The sequence below is a fragment of the Diaporthe batatas genome, assembly GCF_019321695.1.
Source record: "Diaporthe batatas strain CRI 302-4 chromosome Unknown Contig00006, whole genome shotgun sequence".
NCBI lineage: Eukaryota > Fungi > Ascomycota > Sordariomycetes > Diaporthales > Diaporthaceae > Diaporthe > Diaporthe batatas.
The window spans coordinates 674,453-694,823 of NW_025408553.1; the positions used below are offsets into that span (position 1 = coordinate 674,453).

At 50.7% G+C, this 20,371-nt stretch overlaps 4 protein-coding genes across 4 annotated transcripts; 3 read left to right on the forward strand and 1 right to left on the reverse strand.

Annotated features, from left to right (window-relative positions):
• Nucleotides 1–313: 313 nt before the first annotated feature.
• Nucleotides 314–2,326, reverse strand: KVR01_006232 (uncharacterized protein). Its single transcript, XM_044791162.1, has one exon. It carries the CDS (start codon nt 2,267–2,269, stop codon nt 458–460), a length of 1,812 nt encoding a protein of 603 aa, XP_044645035.1. The 5' UTR covers nt 2,270–2,326; the 3' UTR covers nt 314–457.
• A 5,663-nt stretch (nt 2,327–7,989) lies between these two features.
• Nucleotides 7,990–9,936, forward strand: KVR01_005899 (uncharacterized protein; the record flags this gene model as incomplete). Its single annotated transcript, XM_044792021.1, has 3 exons — nt 7,990–8,408; nt 8,472–8,625; nt 8,693–9,936. 3 exons carry the CDS (start codon nt 7,990–7,992, stop codon nt 9,761–9,763), a joined length of 1,644 nt encoding a protein of 547 aa, XP_044644702.1. The 3' UTR covers nt 9,764–9,936.
• A 2,429-nt stretch (nt 9,937–12,365) lies between these two features.
• KVR01_006346 (uncharacterized protein) lies at nt 12,366–15,541 on the forward strand. Its single transcript, XM_044790494.1, has 2 exons — nt 12,366–13,053; nt 13,137–15,541. Exons 1-2 carry the CDS (start codon nt 12,632–12,634, stop codon nt 15,298–15,300), a joined length of 2,586 nt encoding a protein of 861 aa, XP_044645149.1. The 5' UTR covers nt 12,366–12,631; the 3' UTR covers nt 15,301–15,541.
• A 2,995-nt stretch (nt 15,542–18,536) lies between these two features.
• On the forward strand, nt 18,537–20,129 carry KVR01_006122 (uncharacterized protein; the record flags this gene model as incomplete). The annotated part of the gene is made up of 1 exon (XM_044788195.1): nt 18,537–20,129. One exon carries the CDS (start codon nt 18,537–18,539, stop codon nt 20,127–20,129), a length of 1,593 nt encoding a protein of 530 aa, XP_044644925.1.
• Nucleotides 20,130–20,371: the final 242 nt, after the last annotated feature.

Below are 20,371 nucleotides of genomic sequence, written 5' to 3' on the forward strand. Positions count from 1 at the left end.
GATAAGCAGTGGGAGTAAGAAGGGCCACTGATGCCAAGATGTGTGTGATGTTGCCGTCAATAGAAGAGGCAAAAGCTTGTTGCCGGGGAACAAGTTGAACTGAGCTGGCAGATTCGTCTGCTTTTATTTCAGAGGGGCTCCTACAGATAAGAGTGGCGTCACACTTGTTACTGCCCAGGCGACTGCAGAAGGTGGGCAAACAGTAACTCCAGGCAGAATTTTCTGACCTCAGGGCTGGACGGGAGCAGGGCTGTAGGTATTGTTTGCCCATTCAATTCACTGTCATTAGTTGTTTAACTCTTTGACACATGAGCTTTTGGCCTGTTGCCAATTGCAACCACTCATAATATTCACCCTCCAAGATTCTTGACAAAGTGGCATTGCCCATCGTCCTTATCCCGCCTAGGCATGTTTGTGACCCCATCCCATCCGAACTATATGTAAGCATGCTGTGTGCTCAAACTTCCTTCTGGTTTTTGGGCATGTCAAAGACCTTGCCTGGGTTCATTATCCACATTGGATCAACAGACCTCTTGAGCGTTTGCATCAGCCCGATAGTACCGTCTCCCAACTCATCCAACAGACACTGCTTCTTTCCGATACCGATCGCATGCTCCCCCGAGACTGTTCCCTCCATTTCCAATGCGCGGCTCATCATGTCATGGACCACATGACTAACTCTCTTCGTCATGTTCTCATCCTTGGGGTCATACATCATGGCCACGTGGAAGTTACCATCGCCTATGTGGCCTATCACACTGGCGAATATTCCGAGCGACCCGCATTCTTTCTTCGATATCTCGATAATCTCAGCCAGCCGTGACAGCGGGACTGCCACGTCAGTGGACCATACTTCTGTCCCCTCGGGCCGGTTGCTGACCATCGTGAACAATGCCTCCTTGCGTGCCGACCAGAGATCATGCTCATCCTGCTTCGTCTTTGCAAAGTGGAACGGGACGTTGCCGGCCACACTCTTGATGATCTCGGTCGAGCGCTTGACGTCGCTCTTGATCCCGTCTGTCGTCCCCGAGTACTTGATGAACAGCGTCGGCTTCTCCTCCCATTTCCTCTTCCGGACGGTCTCGCTGCCCTGGTTGTTGAGAATCTGCATCTGAACATCATCCATAACCTCGAGGGCGGCGAGCGGGATTCCAGATCGGATCAGCGAGGTTGCTGCCCTCGCTGCATCGGTAATGGTAGGGAAAGAAACCACCGCCACAGAAGTGTCGGCTGGGATTGGGGCGAGCTTCAGCGTAATCTCAGTCACTATCCCTAGCGTCCCCTCTGCACCAACAAACAGCGAGGTGAGATTGTAGCCTGCGGACGTCTTGCGAGGGCGCCGCCTCGTCTTGACTACGCTCCCATCCGGCAAAACGACAGTTAGGTTTACCACCCAGTCCTTCATCGTTCCGTACCGCATAGCATTCGTCCCGCTGCAGTTGGTCGACACCATACCACCGAAAGTTGCCGTCGGCGATGGATCCATGGGAAAGAACAGACCCGACTCTGCAATCTTGTTGTTCAAATCCATCCAGTTGACGCCTGGCTGCACGGTAACATCCATGTCGTCCGGCCTGAACGCAACAACCTGGTCCATGTGCGCAAAGTCTATGCAAATACCGGAATATGGCTGCGAGAAGTTGCCCTCGACAGACGATCCGGCTCCATACGGTACCATCGGCACGCGCCGGGAGCTACATGTCTTGGCAATGGCGACGACGTCGTCGGTTGACCGCGGATAGACGACCGCAACAGCCCGCACAGGGGTGTTGGATGTACTCCACTCGGAGTGCCCGTGGTGATCGAGCACGTCCTCGTCGTAGGTCACGTTATCAACGCCGATCAGGCCTGCGATCTCGCTGGCGGCCTGCAGCATCACCTCGCGGGTAGCATATGGAGATGAGAGGGCGTCATCTCCAGAGCCTCTGAAGTAGATGATGGCGACAGCTACCGCTATGAAGGTGGCTGGAAGGGCCAAGTAGTATGGGATCGGGAGCCCACCTCGCCTTGGGCCCGGAGCTGGGGGTTGCTTGGATACATCTGGTGGCTCTTGAACCTTTGGCTTTACCACATGTGGCTTGTAGTCTTTGATGGGGAATCGTGGATTATTAGATTTAGTCGACTTCCATCGTCGCCGAGGTAGGACGCCAGGGTGTCGAGTGGTCTGGTGAGCGAGGGAAAAGCTCGGCGATAGGCAGGCTCTAGACCGTACGATTGAGGCAATCCGCAGAGGCTGATGAGCCTGAGATAGACGGTATTGCGGCATCATTTCTTACTCGGGCCCTCGGGCGGTAGCCTTGAGGTCTGGCCCTCGTGGACTCTCGACTTCGGAAATGATTGATGGCTGGTGGAGACGCCATACCATCAAGCACACACTGGATTTGTCACGACACAAGCCCTAACCCTGCCGCCGTCAACAACAACATCCGGTCGTTTCATTGCCTATCCAGGCTTATAATTTTACACTTGAATGATCATGAAGTCAGGCGAGACTTGAGTTGAAGTTCTCTTGCCATAACATACCAACTAAGCTCTCCATAGTGATGTATCCTCATTTTAGCCAAGATCTACATAGTCGACCACCAGAAGGAGGGTTATCCGCATTTTATGTACAAGCGATTTAATGCCTAGACAGTGTACTATATGCATAGGTATCCTTCCAGATTTAATAGCTAACTGAACTTAGTTGAACTACTAAAATTTAATTATTTCTGTTCCAGTTAGAATAGCGCCATGGCTTTCATGTTATAATAGCCTACCTAGAGTAAGTACCTAGAGACGCTCGTACTATATTATGTATTAGTGGGTACTAAAAATAGTTATTATAACTATCTATATACCTCTTACTACTTCTTAATTACTATATTACTTTTCTTTTTTTAAGGTTATTATTATAATATTTATTTTAATTTAATAATTATAATAATATATATTATTAAATTTAAATAATTCTTTTTAAATTTTAAAATTATTTTAAAGGTTTAAAATAATTATAAAGAGCTTAAAATAATTATAAAGAAAAAAGAGTTATAGGAGTAAAAATAGACTTATTAAAAAGGTTCCCTCCTTTTAAATATTTCTTTTTTTATTTATTAAAGGTAGGTTTTTATTTAAATATATTAATTAATTAAAAGAAATTTTATTTTCTTCTTCCTATTAAGTTTTTTTAGCTTTTTAATTTTATTAACTTTACTTTTCTTCTAATTACTTTACTTTTAAATCTTTAGATATAGGATTCTAATTAACTTAAAGGAGGAAAGTAGAGGACTTAGTGTTAAAGTTAAAGGAAGGAAGGAAGGAAGGAAGGAAGGGGAAGGGGAAGGGGAAGGGGAAGTACTCCTTTTTTCTTTATATAGAGGAAGGCACCTTTATAACCTTTTTCCCTTTTATAAGTCCTTTTATAAGTTTATTTCTTTTTTTTATAGCTACTTCTTCTTTTTATAACTATCTTTTCTCTTTAAGCTTTTTATTATTAGAAGTATATTAAAATATTATTTAATTATTTAAAAGTTAATATTTTCTTTTCTTTAAATATATTTAAAGTAATTTTATAAAAAAGGGATTTTCTATTTAAAGGTTAATTATAGTGACTATTTTTAATACTTATTAATGTACGGTATAGTAGTTCTTAGAAACTATAAGAATCTATTTAACCCTATTTATTAATAAATTATTTTAATCCGTGCTAAAAAAGTTATCTCGTAGTATAAACTTCATATAGGTGCAATAGATAAGATAATGCATACTAAAATTGAACCGAGCTAACTTTAGGTTAATTTTCAGCCTAGTTTTAATATATAGAGCTCTATTATACTTAAAAAGAGCACTTCCCTACCTATTCTACTAATATTAAACCTTTTAAAATTTATTCTTTTTTATATTTAGTAGATTTTATATTAAATAATAGTTATAATATAATAATAATATTTACTTTTTAATAGGTTTTTTAAAATATATTTATTTATAACTTAAAAAGTAAGTTATTCTTTAAAATTAAGTATATTAAGATATTTATAATATATTTACTAAAATTAAATAAAGGTTAATACCCTTTATACTTTAAAGTAATTAGTCTTTCTTTTTTATAAATATTAAAATATCTTTTATTAAAAGAAAGTAAATTATTAAAATTATTATTATTCTTTTAAAAACTATAATAAACTTATAATATATATTTTTTTATATTTATAAACCTTACTTATTAAGGTTTTATAATATTTAAATAATTAATATTTTTAAAGTTATAAAAACCTACTTTATTTAATACCTTTTTATTACTAAAAGCTTTAAATTAAAGCCTAATCTACTTTTTTAATTATTCTTTAATAAAACTTTTTTTTATAAAGTTTTATTATATAATTAAAGTAGTAATAACCTTTAAAAAAAGAGAATATTTAAAAAGGTTTATTTTTTATTATTAAAAACGGGCCACTAAAGTATATAAATAGCTCTAGAGGAACACTCTACCTGACCTCCATAGGAGGACTAGCTTATAGGTAGGTCTTAAGGAAAGAAAGTCTTAGAGAGAGGAAGAGAGGATAAAATCACCTAATAGAGAGAATTCTTAACAATAAGAGAAAGAGAGTGGAGTTGATTCCTCTAAGAAAAAGACTAAAGTAATAAGAAGAAGACCTCTCTTATAGGCCCTTCACTAAAAATTCCACGTGACCCCCTTTTCCCTACACCCTGCTATATTATTTAATAAATAATTTAATTAAAAGGACTTACTAGATTTAATATATTTTAACTTTAACTTTATTTATATAGGTTTATAACCCTTCTTTAATTAATTAAAGGATTAAATAGAATTTAAAGTAGTATTAAAACTCTTAAAGGTTAATAAATTTTATATCTTTTATTAGTTAGATAAGAATAGGGCCTATTATAAAGTGGGGTTTAATAGGATTAATAATAAAAGGGTAGAAGATAATAGGGTGGAGAATGATTATTATAGTAAAGGTTTTAAGGCTAATTATAATAATAAATAAAAAAAAGATATAGTAATATTTAGGGTTGAATTAATAACTTTTAATTTAGTTAGGAAGATTTTAATTATTATATTACTAAAAATAGTAGCTTTTATATGTTAGGTGGGTATTTAATGTATACTGAAATCGAATTAGGCTAATTTTAGGTTAATTTTCGGTCTAGTTTTAGTGTGTGGGGCTCTACTATGCTTAAAAAGAGTACTTCCCTATCTATTCTATTAGTATTAGACCTCTTAGAATTCATTCCTTTTTACATCTAGTAGATTTCGCATCACGAGATGATTTGGTTACAAGACGAAGTCGACTCCGTCGGCCGTCGACCTAACTACTCCCTCCGCCCTCAAGTTTTTAGCCCACTTCCACGGTGTGGGTCGACTGGTTAGATAGAAGGTGTTATTGAATCGGGAATACCCTGCCATACAACGAGACTTGGTGAATAGAGCTCAATTTAGGTATCTAACGTACTTGGATACCAAAATCGTCGCCGAGGGGTTCCAAGGTTGGCGTCATTCCGGCTCAACATGGATACGTTGTCCAAGGTTGACCGCGCAATCAAGTAATACGAGACCATTTGATCCCGTGCCATGTTTCCCGAGTCCGACTGGTGGTTTTGAATGATAAAGAATTGAATGTCAGGGTAGCAATTCTGAAGAACATTGCATGATGAAGTAGTGATCGAGAGTAAGAAAGTTGTTCTTTCAACGGCACGTTGTTGGGGCTGTGCCCCCTTCGCCAAGCACTTGTTTGTTCTCAACACGAAATATTGGTGCGAACACCTGTATCGGCAGAAGCTCAACTTGATGTACATATGTTTCTTCGCCACACCATCGATCATCTAGACTACCTCTATCCCGCCAGACTGCGCGACTTAATGTTTCCCGTCAAACCACCTGGTATCAATTCATACAATTGTGCCTCTCGAGCGTGCTCAAGCTCACATTCTACTGGTCTTTCGATGTAATGTTGCATTCAGAGGCTGCTTATCTGTGGTACTAATAGACTTTCCGCTCAGCGACATGTGGACGATGTTTCTAATGCAATCAACTGGTAGTGATGCCGAAGTTCTTTTCAGGCTGTTCAAACCAAGAACCAAGTGTTTTACCAAATTTGAAGTAATAGGCGGAGACTACGGAGAAGACAGACCAAGAAGCTGTTTCTCACGGTGTTACGGGCTTCTGCCCAATTAACCAAGTTGGTGCCACACTCCTGCAGCGACTGTGCCACTGACCACCAGCCCCACCCTGACACTTCAGTTGTTCATGCATCGTTCACTTTATTCTCCCTCCATCTTGCAGCTATCTCTACCTCAAACGGCGCATTTTTGCACACACCAGCCCCAGTTCTTGCCATGTTCGCCCTAAGGAACCCGATCCGGCACTCCTCGCACGCCACTCCCGCGATATTGTCTTCAGTCTTGCCACACTACAATGCCCGCTCCTCTCACTGCTCATTTAACTGGTTTCACTTCAATTCCGCATACGTCCGTGGACATACATGGCGCCTTCATACAATGACATTGTATTATATGGCTTTACATCAAGTGTCGATATGGTCTCACGCTACTTACTCGACACTCAACGGGAACACTACTAGTACCGGCACATGAACGTCTTTCTCTTCCTTTCTTTTTTTGGAAGTAGCCGGCGGTAAGGGCGTCCCAAGTCTTATGTGAATATCAACGGCACATTCCAAGGTTCCGTATCGGAAACTTCCTCCTAGCGCTTGGCTATGCCGCCGCCAACATTAATAGGCCCGAAACTCAGAGATACTTTCCGGCTTGGCATCGAACCAAACACTGCCCCATTTCATAGCAAAGAGCAGTGAAACATATCGAGCAGTGATCCACTTGGCAGAAAACGTGTCGAAACAAGTGGGCCGCGTGTGTCGTCGAGGGGCCCAAGGCCCCAAGGGAAAAGCATACGTGTAAGTCACGTCTTGGGGGGAGAGGACAAGAGCCCCTCGGTCAGCCGTTCCGGGCATTTGGAAGCTCTTGGGCCACCCCGCCAAGGTATATATCTAGGTCGACCATCCCCGGGGGAGCTATGCTTTCCTGCCAGCGGGCATCGTCCCATCCCTCCCTCCCATCCTCACCCCATAATCGATCGCCCCAATGTTACCACCGTTGACCCCCCCGTCTCAAGTTTGGCAGCTCGAGCGCCGCCGAGGGAAGCTCGTCGGCCAAGTCGTCCCGCCAAGTTCGCCAAGTCAGGGCAACCCCGAAAAAGTCAACCTGCGCCATCATGCCCTGTTAAAAGTGTAGCCTTTGATGCTTTGATTTAACGGCAGTGGCGTCCTTCCAAGAGATCTTGGGATCCTCCAAGCCGTACGGTCCCCCTGCCAGCTGAGCATCATCGCACCTCGAATAGTCTGCCACGGGGCGGATCCGCGAGGAATGATTGGCAGTGTCTGAGAAGGTGCTTGAAAATCACTCCCTCCCCCCAACCACAGCTGGGCGCGACAAGTGCGTGCTGGGCTACCAAGGTAGACAGCAGACCTCTGACACGCTGATGCTGGGGAGGGCGTGGCTCTGTTCTTGACTGCATTTTATGCACACGTGCGTGAGGCAGAAATAGAAATGAATACCAAGTAGGCAGAGCCCTTGGGATTTGAACTCTAATGTTTGATCCGTGAGCCAGACGTCGATTTGATTTGGCTGCGACGCCGCGAGGCCATCCCTGGCCACCTGGAGAAGTTTGGTGTTTCTTGGGCCCCATGGGGGATCTTGGCGTGTCATTTATGTTCGTCGCTCTTTGGTCGTAATCTAGGAAACGCAGACTACTGGCCCCCAGCCTATTAGGATTTTATATCAAGGTTATTCCGCCCTGCTTTTGCTCGGACGGTGGATCCGCGATCAGACGGCGGCTGACGACTACTTCTTATTAGACAAATTACTGTGGCCTCGCTTTTTATACCTGCTGGGGCGCTGTGCTCGGCCAGCGAGTTCTGGACGACATCCACACCTTCGCAACCTGATAGGATCTGGAGTGAGGTACTAGGAAACATGGTGAAGAACATATTCAAAGAGGCCTTTGATGGCCTCAAGGAGTTCAAGCCGAGCGAAAGGCGCAACATCATCTTGTACATCATCGGCATCATGATCTACAAGTTCGGCCTGGAGGCTTTCAACGGATCGATAGTCGCCCTGGCCACCAACAGATACGACTACGACGCGTTCCTGAGCGGGTCGAGTTCAAAGACGTTTGAGAGGGTGGGTCTGCTCACGGGGCTGAACCAGGCCATGCAGTGTGTAGGATCAATCATCATCGCGCCGCTCATCAAGCAGTACCCGACGAAGAATGTGCTGTCCGGGGCCATCATCGTCTTTGGCATCTTCACCGCCATCCTGTTGATCGTCGATGCTGCTTCTGGGGGCACGTGGATACCAGAGGAGTACAAGGGGCTCAACCATCCTGATGACCAGTACGTACCTCCCAAGTAAGACTTCAGATTAAGATGAATCTGGACTGACTGTGCATGGAAAAGGTTTGAATACTACGGAAAGTTCAACACCGACGGCATGATTCCCATCTATGCGGTGTGCGGTGTGGCGTACGGCATGGTTGAGTTGATCCGGCGCATCATCCCCAGGGACATCGTGGGAGGCAACGTCCAGAAGCTGAGGAGAATGGACTCGGTGGTACGTTCATGATGCGGCTCCCGACAACACCCGGTGGAGGCAGGCGTGTGCTCACACAACACCACAGGTCCACATCTTCTACGAAATCACAGGCACGACCGGCGCCTTCGTGACAGCCCTGGTCCTAATCCCCCAGCTGGGCAACAACCGCGCCTTCATAGTCACCCCCATATCGTTCCTCTTCTGCGCCGTCTCATGGTTCTTCATCTCGGACCTGGGCCACGAGAAGAACAGCAACAAGGCCCAGGTCCTAGCCAAGCAGCCGGGCTACATCAGGGCGACGCTGGGCGGGTTCTGGCTCTTCTTCGAGTCCATCGGCGTGGGGGCCAAGATCCTCTTCACGTCGCGCAAGTTCATCTGGCTCGTCCCGGGCTACGCCATCGCGCTGTACGGGCACCGGTACCTGGAGAACGGCATCGCGCCCCAGGTGGCCAGGCGGTACCTGGGCCAGTCCGGGTGGTCGCAGCTCATGGTGGGCGGGTCCAACATGGGCGAGCTGCTCGGCGCGCTGGTGGTGTTCCTGTCCAACAACTACGTGCAGACGCCGATGCCCTGGCTGCGTCTCGACGCGCTGCTCCTGTTGATCGTCTGGTACATCCCGTCATGGCGCCCGCCTCGCAACCAGGTGGGCCAGGCGTGGCTCGTGGCCGCGACGTTCATGCCCATCTCGTTTGGGTGGGCGGCCGGCGATGTCTCACTCGCGGCATACATCCAGGCGAGTCTTGCCAGGCTCGAGTCCAAGAACAAGAACGTGTCTGCTCTCGGGGCGGTCATGGCGTTCCTCTACTCGTTTTATATTGTGACCTACGCCATCCTAGGCACATTCCTCGGAAGGTACCTGGATGGGGTGTACAACGCAAGCGGGGGCTCGGACGGGGGTAGCATCTCCAGCGGTCTTGTTTACACGGCCGGAGTACAGTTCACCCTGATCTGCGTGCTTGTGCTTGCCAGCACCTTTGTGCCCAAGGGTGCGGTTGCATTCAACCCGAAGATGCTGTACGACGAGGCGCTGGACGATGAGGTCGATATGAGGGAGACGGACTCTGCAGACAACTCCCCTGTCATCCGGCCGGGAAGCAGGCTCAACACGGCCGGTTTCGAGGTGGAGGACGAGAAGAAGCCGGCCATCATCATCTGAGGGGTTCGGGTGCGGGTGCGGTTGCGATGATCAATGTTGATCTTGTTTGTGGTGTTTTCTTACTGGGGCGCTAGAGAGCTGGCAGGGCTGGTTGGAGCGCATCCGTGATGATGCCCATCAAATGCACACTGTAACTACGACTGTAGGCCTAGTTGTGCAATATTATATTTCCGTTGTTGGCGCTATTCAATCAGGAACCGATCTGTTCGATCCGTTCCGCCGTGTGAGACACTTGAGTAAGCACTTGGGTCTTTGGTACGCAGGCCACTGCTCTGGCTGGCTGTCTGGGCAGCAGAAAGCTCGGGGTCCAGCAGTAGCCGCTGCGACGTGGGGGAATGTGTCAAGTATTGTATAATGAGTCTAATTGGGTGTTGGTCATATGTGATCTGCATGTGACAGGCCACGGCAGCGGACAGACGGATGCAAATGGATTGGGGGGGAACTGCAGTGGCGGGCGGTCACCTGCTCTTTGGGGAAGTCTACACCGTGGTGAGTCTGAGGCCGGGGCCGGGGTGGTCAATGCCGGGGCTTCTGGCCAACTGGCTTACGGCCTGCCCGGGAGTGAGACCATGAGAGTATCCGTACGTAGCACCGATGCAGCTCTGGAAGGGTCCTGGCAGCCTGGCAGCCCTGGGTGCGTGGTTCTGGTGCGGATCTACGCGGGCTCGATTCGGCCAGTCTGTGCTGTGCGTGCGTGGCAGCGGCAGCGACGGTGGCATTTTTGACAGCCAGTGTGCCGAGATGAACAGGGCCGGCTGGCCGGCTAAGCCCAAGTCCCAGCGACGGTTTACCAGCAGCCCGGGTCGAGCATGTGCCAGCTTTCCAGAAGCGGACGGGCCCTCTGTCTCTGTTTCCTGGTCGAGGGCGTGTGGCAAAGGAGCGCACAGGCAGGCAGGCTGGCAGGCTGGACGGTGCCTTGGGCGGCTAATAAAGAAGAGCGTGGTGAAGGCGTGGCGACGGCGTGGCAGCGTGGTGGGCGGCCCGGATAATTGTCAACCACCACGACTGGCTGACAGTGGACGATGATCCAGGCAAGGAAGGGGTATGATGGGCACCCCTGTGATGGGCCGGTGGGCCGGTGGCTGATGCCATTCGTCGAGCCGCGTGGACTGGCCTAGTGCTCCCCCGGTCATGGTCCTAGTCCAAAGCATCGGTTGATCCTGCGGTTGGTGAGTGTGCCCGTCACTTGTCGCCGCCAGCCTGCTTCTCAACGTTATTAGTCTGAAGGGTTCATTAGCAGTAGTCTGATGAAGGGCTCGCTTCGTCTGAAGGAAGCAGCTGAGCAGGCAGGCAGGGGACGTGTTTTGTTTTGCCGGCCGGGGAGAGCAGGAAGTCAGTCCCAAGCCGCTAATAATAAGAGAGCGAGGAGGGTCTGGTCATTGTTGGTGGTGGTGTTGGGGGGTTGATGCCAAGGGGGTGATTCCTTCTCCCCAAGCCTAAACCTTCTTTCTTGTCTTGTTGTTCGTGTTTGTAAATGACCACCAACTGCTACGGGCCGGGCGAAAGAGTAGAGTTAGACGGCACACAACAGGGTGAGATACGGTGCGACCGTCATTTGAGCAAGAACCCGAAGGACGGGTTGTGCCGGGGCACTGATGAATGAATGACGGTGTTGTTGGCAGTGCTGTGCAAGTACGGAGGTACCTAGGAACCCGGGTAGGGTATCTAGGTACCTAGGTACTTGGTCTGTGTGGACTTGGGGTAGAAAGAAGCTCCAACAGTCCCCGCAATAGAGGGGCCCATCCCCCAGGCCCTCTGAGGACAGCCCACCCAGCCTCTGCCCAGTCCACCAATGCGTGCTCCCAAGCAGCTCGGCACCATCGGGACATTTGATGACGATAGGACGTTATGGGTTAGCAGTGCCACCGGTCCCCATCATGCTATCATATCTATCAATTGGCATCATTTTACCCCGGAAAACCTTGACACAGAAGGACATGAGGACTGCCCACCAGGCGGCATCCAGGCCCCATCCGAGCCCAATAGAACCCCAAATTTCCCCAGACAGCGCTAATGCAGGCCTCCTTCTGGAAAAACAAAATACCAACGCCCACGCTTGCCCACGCTTGTGCCCGATTGTCCTGGACTTTTGATGCAGGGGCAATCCTGCCTCACAGGCCTGCCTCGCAGGCCTCGCAGCCCTCGTCAAGGACCACCGGATCAAAGACACGGGTCGAGGCTAGCTGCCCTAGCTGCCATGCACCACCACCTACCCAGGCTACCTGCCTAGAGCAACCCTGCCGACCACGCATCCTCATAGGCTGCCCTGCCCGTGTGCCGCCAGCCTGCCCGCCCATCATCAAGTGTCTCACTCTGCTGCGGGAGCGGCTGCAACAAAAGCAACCCGGCCAACCCAAGCAGCACAAGCAGCTTTTTTGTGTTGCACACCTTCTTTTCTTCTTCGAGGCTGAATGAGCACACTCTTGCATGCTCTCACAACCTCCCCAGCCCTGAGATGACCCGCGGCGATCCAAATATCCACTCTCTCGCCGTGTGCGACCCCCAAAGAGCCCCAACACGACTGACGTTGTCTCACCATCGGTACTCCCCGATTTGATGTCACACTCACTGCATGCTGCATCTGGTCGACATTTCTTCTGCACGACATCCACAATTCACATCCAGCCAGCACCCACGCACAACAACCCAGCCAGACTAGACAAACTCTGATCTGAAGTCAATCTCATCTCTACCCCGATTAACGTCTCAACCCAGCTGACCCCAACCCACCTGCGCAACCTTCCTTTCCACCCGCAACCGACTGAGACTGTTCCATCCACATCGCCTCGTCCTTCTCCAGCAACCTTGAATCGCCCCAGCAAAACACAAGGGGTCACACAAAATCCCACTGTACCACTCAGCAATTAAATGCATGTCGATACTGTGCAAACAACCCACCGGATGGATGGCCCCGTTATTGCAGCGACCACCGCTGCCCTCGCAGCTGCTACCCAGACCGCCTACATCGTCACCGACTTCCTGAGGGACGTGCCACCCGCCCATGCCGAGCTCGAGTCCGTCCTCGTCGAGTTGTTTGACCTGCGCGGCTTCTTTGAGCGCCTCCAGCACTCCGCACCCCCACACCCCCTTTGCAACCCCCTCATCGGCGTCACACGAGGCTGCACTGACATCTGCGCCCGCATCGACTCTGCCCTCGCCGGCTGTGGGGATGGCCCACTCCGAACTGGCCGCTGGGCCCTGACCGATGCCTCGGTAGACGTTCGGAGACTCACCAGGGCACTGGCCTTCTGCCGCCAGACCATCCAGTTTGCATTCGAGGCCATTGCGAGGTAAGCCCGCCCACCCCCCACCACAACTCCACTGTCAATTGCTGTCCGATCCAGTGAGCTGCCCATTTGCTAACCCACAACAGGAACGTCACAGACGAGACCATGGCCGATGTTGAATATGTGCGAAAGCATCTGACACCAAGCGGGCTGCGGGTTGCTCGTCTGGACGCACTGCTTGCGCACTGTCTCGATGAGGTTGAGAATTATGTTACCAAGGTCCAGGAAAGCTCATCAATTGCCACGCCAGACAGCCCTGGTGCTGGGGCCCAGCTCCCTCCAACACCATCAGTCCACACCATGATGACCTCGTTCAGGAGGAGGTCCTCCGACTCCATCGACCGGGCAGACATGAGACCATACTCGTCAACGAGCTCCGAGCTTCACTCCATATCCGAGAATTCCGCTCACTCACAGCCCGCGGACATTCACGACGACAGTCTTTCAGATGGATTAAGTCAGGGCTCACGCAGGCTGAAACCATCGCCTCTCCAACTCACCGTGAAGAGCTTTTCGGCCTCCGATGCCCGTCCTTCACAGGGCTACAGCCTATTTCCATCTCCCCCACCCACCAAGAGCCTGCCGCCCATTCCACCACCCAAGTCACCCTACAGGCGCAAAGTCTCAGCCTCGTCAACCCAGGTGCCCAGTATTCCCGTCAGGTCAAGGTCGAGAGCTGCGTCGGAGACAACCTTCGATCTGAACCGCGACTCCAAGTTCTCATCACTTAGCGAAGCAGCTTCGAACCGTTACTCAACAGCCTCCTCGGTCAACAAACCACCCGTGAGGACGAGTTCCCACGCGTATGAGCCGCCACTAGCCAGCCCGAAGCCCACGGTTTCCACCCTTTCCGAAGAAACGGGGTTCGAGATCGTCCCTTCGACGATTTTGGAGCCCACTGACAAGGAGAGCGCTCATGTGGTTTACTCCATCGACACCTCACCCACATCAACAGTGCTGGCCAGCAGACACGGCAAAACCCATGTTAACCTGTGGGATATCACCTCAGGCTACGAGTTGATCACCACCATCAAGGTATCCTCCAACGTCCAGGCGCAGCCACGATCACGGGAGAATTTCATCCGCTCCCATGCCATCCTCTCAGAGACGCTCAACCTGGTCGTCATCACCTCCGGCTTCGGGCACACGCTCGAGATCCACAACTGGGCGAAGCGCAAGAGGGTACAGAGCATCAGCGACGCCTACAGGTGGGCATATGCGAGACAGGCGCAGTACGAATGCTACCCGCTTGCTGCGTACCGCGAGGAGAAGGACACGATCGATCTGTTCCCGTCGTCGCCGCCGGCTTCCAAGAAGCCCTTCGGCAAGCCGCGCTCTATCGAGCTTCGCAAGGCGGGACTGCCGTTCCTGCCCAAGCTGCCAGAGCTGGCCTACTCTGCGACGGGACCTCTCTTGGTCGCAGCCGCGGGTCCGCGTCCACCTCGTCCCAACTGCCCGCCGCCCGAGCATGCCGCCCTCCTGATGGCATGGCGGCTCGACGATGGCGGCTTCGACGGCGGCGCGGGCCCCGTCCACAGGCCCTACAAGTTCATCATGCCCGACCGCAAGAAGCACCCGGAGCTGGAGAACTCGCTGGCGTTGAGCCTGGTCACGTACGGGAGCGTGGCGGTGTCGGTGTGGTCGCCGGCCAAGTTCAGGACCATCGGCCGCCCGGGGATGTGGCAGGTTGAGCCCACGGCAGTCACGCATAGGGTGGTGCTGGTGTGGGACTTCTCGACCGACAAGACGACCACTTACAAGATCCCGGACGCCCTCAACTGCGTCAGCCCGGACTGCCGCTTCGTGGCGTACTGCGACCCGGGAACGGCGCAGAGACAAGGCGCGCTGGCAATCCTGGACGCGATGAGCGGGCGCGAGCTTTGGCGGCTGGGCAGTTCTAGCGCCAACGGCAACGGTAACGGCACCACTATCAGCAGCAGCAGCAACGGGAAGAGCAGCGGCGGAGGCGGCACGGCGTGGGACGGGCGGTCCGTGTCGAGCAGGCGGAGCGGGCGCAGCTCGCAGAAGAGCGGGCGCTCGTCGGAGGCGGGCGAGGCGCCTGCGGCGGCCGGCGGGCTGGAGAAGCTCGGCGGGGACCTGGGCAGGGTCACGGAGCTGGCGTTCTCCGGCGACGGCAGCAAGCTATTCATCGGGAACACCGACGGCGGCGTTGGGGTTTATGACATCAGGGAGGGCATGGGTATCGGTCGAGAAAAGTCTTTGCAGCAGGATACCCACCATTACTTCTAAAACTTTTGTATTTTTCCTTTGTCATCATCATCATCATCATCTCCCACGGGACGGACGGACGCGGAATGTCTGGCGTTGGGAAGGGGGGTGGGGAATCATTCATGAACCGGAACTGGCTAGCTGGCACGCGGCTGATTTGCTTGGCACCAGATGTTTTAATATTGTCTAATGGCGGCTTCATGGGGTTTATGTACTCGTCAAGTTCAGAATGTACATGACCGGAATGCCATATGAACAAAACGCTCCCGTTGGGGCTTTCACGAGTGGATGGATAAGGTACACCTGCCTTGTGCGCTTCAGGTGTCCAACCCCAAGATCATTCTATATTGCATACAAATTGTAGGTGACCTCGAAAGAGGAGGCAGTGTCTTTTATAGCGCCCGATGGTCCTTGGATGCTCAAACTCTACCAGCATCTGGGATATGATGCCCCTCCTGTTCCTATCCTACACCGGCTTATATGGATTAGAACAAGGCAGTGCCTTTGTCCGGAGTTCTCCAAAAGGGAACGACGTAACGTCTACTCCACCACTAATATCAGTTTGGTCGATGTCTAACTGATCCTCGTGACAAAACCCTGTCCCCTCCCAACATGGATGCTCCGCGCGTCAGGCAAAGCTCTAAATGAATACTCTAAGAACTTAGGTAGTCTCCGCGATACGGACTACGCGATCGGTGGCATCGTTCCAACGCAGTGTCTTTCCATCTGGCGAATGCCTGGAAACAAGGAAGTCCCGTCTGCAGCTTAGCAACACCCCGTTGGCTTCTCCATTGTTTGCAGTAATAGCATCAGAGACATCCGTTGTGCTAGGATCTGTAAGTACCTGTATGGACTACTGCACACGGACGGCCGTGGTCTTGGGGGTTCTTCGAACATACCACCGAAGAGGAGACAGCTACCCTGAGACCCTTTGGAACCTTCACGGCGCGTGCTTTCTGACCATGGAATGCGTCACATCATTGATCGAGAGGAGAGACAACAAGCACGATATACCCTCGCTTCATCGGCATCCGTGACTTCGACGTTCGCCACAGATCTGGCAGGCTTATGAGCATGTGGCCATATCTCGGACAAAGCAGTCACCGATATCAAACCGAGCATAGATGCGACATGCCCGCCCCAGACTCGTTCTGTGCTTTTCTTCGTGACTCGGATGTTTCTGTATGGAGACTGTAGATTTTGGATTTTCTCTTAATCTATAGTCTGGCATCTCGGGTGTAGTAGAGACGATTCAGATGCTAGCGAACAAATCTTGAACCTGTCTCGTAAAGGTAACATTGAATACAGGAGTCACTCTAGGGTGTAGTCAAGTAGTAGTAGAGTTAGGGAGTTAATTGAGCTATAAAGGGCTAGACACACCGTATGAAGGCGCCATGTATGTCCTCGAACGTGTACGGAATAGAAGCGAAACCACATAGCTTGCTCGTGTACTGTCTCTTGAAGGAGGTGCCCGTACGTCTCCGAGTGTCCCGCCACTTGTTTGCTGGAAAATCCGGATGGCTGAAGGACATGCCGTGCTTCCGTCCTCCAAAATCAAAAATCAAGGGAAATAAATAGCTCAGTCGTTTTGTTTTGGACAAAAAAGCAAAAGAGAATCAAGTGGACGATGCCGGAATCGAACCGGCGACCTTTCGCATGCATGTGTGTAAGTGCGAAGCGAACATTATACCACTAAACCAAACGCCCTTGATGGAGGGGCCACCTTTCTAGGGCATTATAAAGTAGAATCTGTCAAACAGGAAAAGGGAATCAGAGCCAACTTATATCTCTTACTTATACTCTTTATCAGACTAGAAGCGGAGTTTTGTGCAGACAAGATTGTCTTGTTGAAAATGAATTCTTGCTCTTAAGCTTAGAGACTTAAGATACTCACCTAGTGTGCTAGTAACAAGGGAGTATTGATCTCATCGTGTCGAGGCGTCCCACTACTCTCAACTGGAGCTCTCAAGCTTTGAAATTTCGACGGCTGGAACAACACCTCTTTTTGAGCAGGACAGAGAGATGGATGGAATAAAGCTTCGATTATGCCTAGGTATTGAAGAACGAGGTAACTTGGAACCTCAAGTGCTACAGATGATTTTCATAGAGCAAAGTACCTAAGCCAATTTCAAACTCAACCTTGGCTACTAAAAATGTTTTCACCTAGGAAATATGGGAAACAAGTATTACGGCCTTCTGCAAGACTCAGGACTTCTGTAAGAGCTAGCCTGTTTTTAGTGTAAAAGTTATGTAAGATTATAGTGATCTGAAAGTTTCTCTGTTTGTTTAGGTGTGAAGATTGGCCAAGAAGGAATCTTCTTCTAAAGTAATTCCAAGGTCTGTTCCCTTTTTCTGAGTTTGCTTGAACTGAGAAAGTGAGTTCCTTGTTTTCTCTTATCTTTGTTGGCTTGATCTCTGTGATTGCGTCTAGCTGTGTGACTACCTCTTTATGACTGCCTCACTGTGACTCCCTTTTTGCAACTATGTATGTACTTCTGTCTCAAAAAGGTCTCCATGTGACTTTTTTACCTAAATTATCTAACTCTTATGGAAGTATAACTCTTGCACTATATACAATTATCATTCTCAATTTGAAGACATTAGGTATGAGCTCTGAGATAGATCAATTGATGGGGTGTCAACCGTGGCCACTGTTTTCAGCACGCGTGGGTGACCGCAATGCCATCATACCTAAAGTTGTTCAAAGTTTGGGCGACTGTCTTTGGAAACTCTCCAAAGGAAAAAAAGCCTGCAGGCCAGGTTCCTAAGAATTCAGTAACATGCAATTCAAATTCCTCAGTCTATCTGCGCTTGACCAAAGACTGCCCAGCTGAACGAGGACAATGGGCAAAATGGAAGTGCAAGCTATTAGCGACCAAGACTGCCTGCTAAGCAAGACCTATCCACCACTAAGATGCGACAATTGGTATGTCACAAAGTGATTAAAATAGGACGGAAGCCACATTAGCTTGCAACTACCCTTGTGTCAATAACGAGGAGCCAATCGGAAGGGATGGTAGAGCTCTGAGTAGGATCATTACACCACAACTGCCAGCTACCAGAGCTGCCATAGTGATGATTAAAACCTTGCCGTTCTTTCCCAGGTCTCAGTTTGTTGTCTCAACCCCGCCAACCAATTTTACTGCACCTGATAGCAAGACCACTTCGATCCAAGCAGACACCAGCCCATCCAAGCTCGACCCACAGAATTCTACCGATCTTTCAACCACTCTACCTGCCTAACATCAAACCTCACGATGAGTCCCCGAAAGATAACTTCGTCGATGAGCAGCACTCGGGCTGTGTGTGGTAGACCTGGTCGCCAGGATTACATGAATCGGTCAGAGATGGAGTCTGAGGCCGAGTCCCAGCCTGAGTCCAGTCCCGTGGATATCCCCACCCGATTTGGAACACTGGCCTGCAGTGGCAGTTCCTACTATTCTTCACCAAACAGCTCTGTGGGTTCTTCAGCTGGCGGCGACCGAGCTGACTGCGGCAATGACGACATCTCTGTCGTCTCTGGTAGCCTCGACGGCGAGCCCAAGCTGACCATCATGGACCTACCGACCGAATTGCACCTCACCATTGTCGAGATCTGCTTCCTGCTCAACAGCTACGGCGACAACCACAAGGCAAACAGGGGCAAGAAGTATATCGGCGGCGCCGTTCGAGACCTGACCCTGGTCAATCACTACTTCCGTCATCTCACTGCACCGTACCTCATGAAAAGCATTTGCATCAAGGACAACACTGAGGCCACACTGAAAGATCTTCTCAAGGAAAGCATTCAGGCCATCATCACCAGCCCTCGCATGCTCCAGTGGCTGCCCAAGATCGAGAAGTTCACCGTGTCTCTGACCCGAACCCCCCAGCCGAACCACGCATACGTCGAGGAGGACCTGATCCTGGCCCTGGACCTGGTCCGACCCAAGGTCCAGCGCTTCGTCATCGAGAAGGAGAGCACCCAGTGGCAGCTGCTCTGCCTGGTGGAGAACGTCTGGCGCAGGTGGGCGCAGAGCGGATTCCCGCACCGTATCTACGCCACCAAGCAGCTCGAGATCTCGGCGCCATTCGGCCACAACTGGGACTTCCAGTTCCTCGCGGGGCCTTACGTCAACATCGAGCGCATGTGGCTCGACTACAACTGCGACCTCCTCGAGCCAGCCACCCTGAAGCTCAACCGCCTCACGAACCTCGAGTACCTGATGATCCGGTCGTTCCCCGCCCGCTTCCTCGGCGACGCGTCGGACCTCGCCGGCTTCTACGGCTGGAACGAGCGCCCCGACCAGGGGTCCAGGCTCGCCGCGCTGGCCCGCACCCTCCCGCAGCTCAAGCACCTCGCCCTGGTCGGCCTCCTCAACGGCCCCGTCACAGACCTCGCCGAGCGCCTCGCACCCATGCGCTCCCTCGAGCAGCTCGACATCACGGACCAGCAGGCCATCAGCGAGCAGCAGATCATGGACGCCCGGCGGGCCACGAACTGCAGCGACGCGGTGGACTGGGCCCTCGCCCACAGCCGCCTGATCCGCGAGCATCCGGCCAACGTGCCCCGCGAGGAGGCTGCCAGGGTCTTTTTCGAGGCGATCCCCACCCTCAGGCGTATCTGCTTTGTCTGGGACCAGGTCGGCACTGTGCTCCACCCGGTCCGCGACGAGGAGGACGGCGGCCGTGTCGTGCGCGTCGAGATGGCCGAGCCGATCTCCGCCCCGCGCCGGTACCTGAAATTCCAGAGCCCCAAGGCATGGCTGTGCGGGTTCCCCAACGTCCTGGGGTACCAGCTGTTTGACCGCAGTCCGGAGTCCCTCGTCGACACGATCGAGTCGGAGCGTCGCTGGGGCCGTAGGAGGTAGCTGGAAGGCTGATTTGGCTGTTGAATTTGGCAGGAGAAAAGAAAATTGTTGTGGATATGAACCAGGCACTTGAAAAGACGAAAAGGGGTGTCTTTTAGATCACTGTGTGTGACGAGAGATGATCATGCAGGACTGTGATTAATGCACAATGTCACTGGACGACAGAGAGAAGTGTTCGTTTGGAATGTTGTTATTCTATATGGGACTGAATACCTGCAGCCAAGTTGGTTAAAAGCGCATAT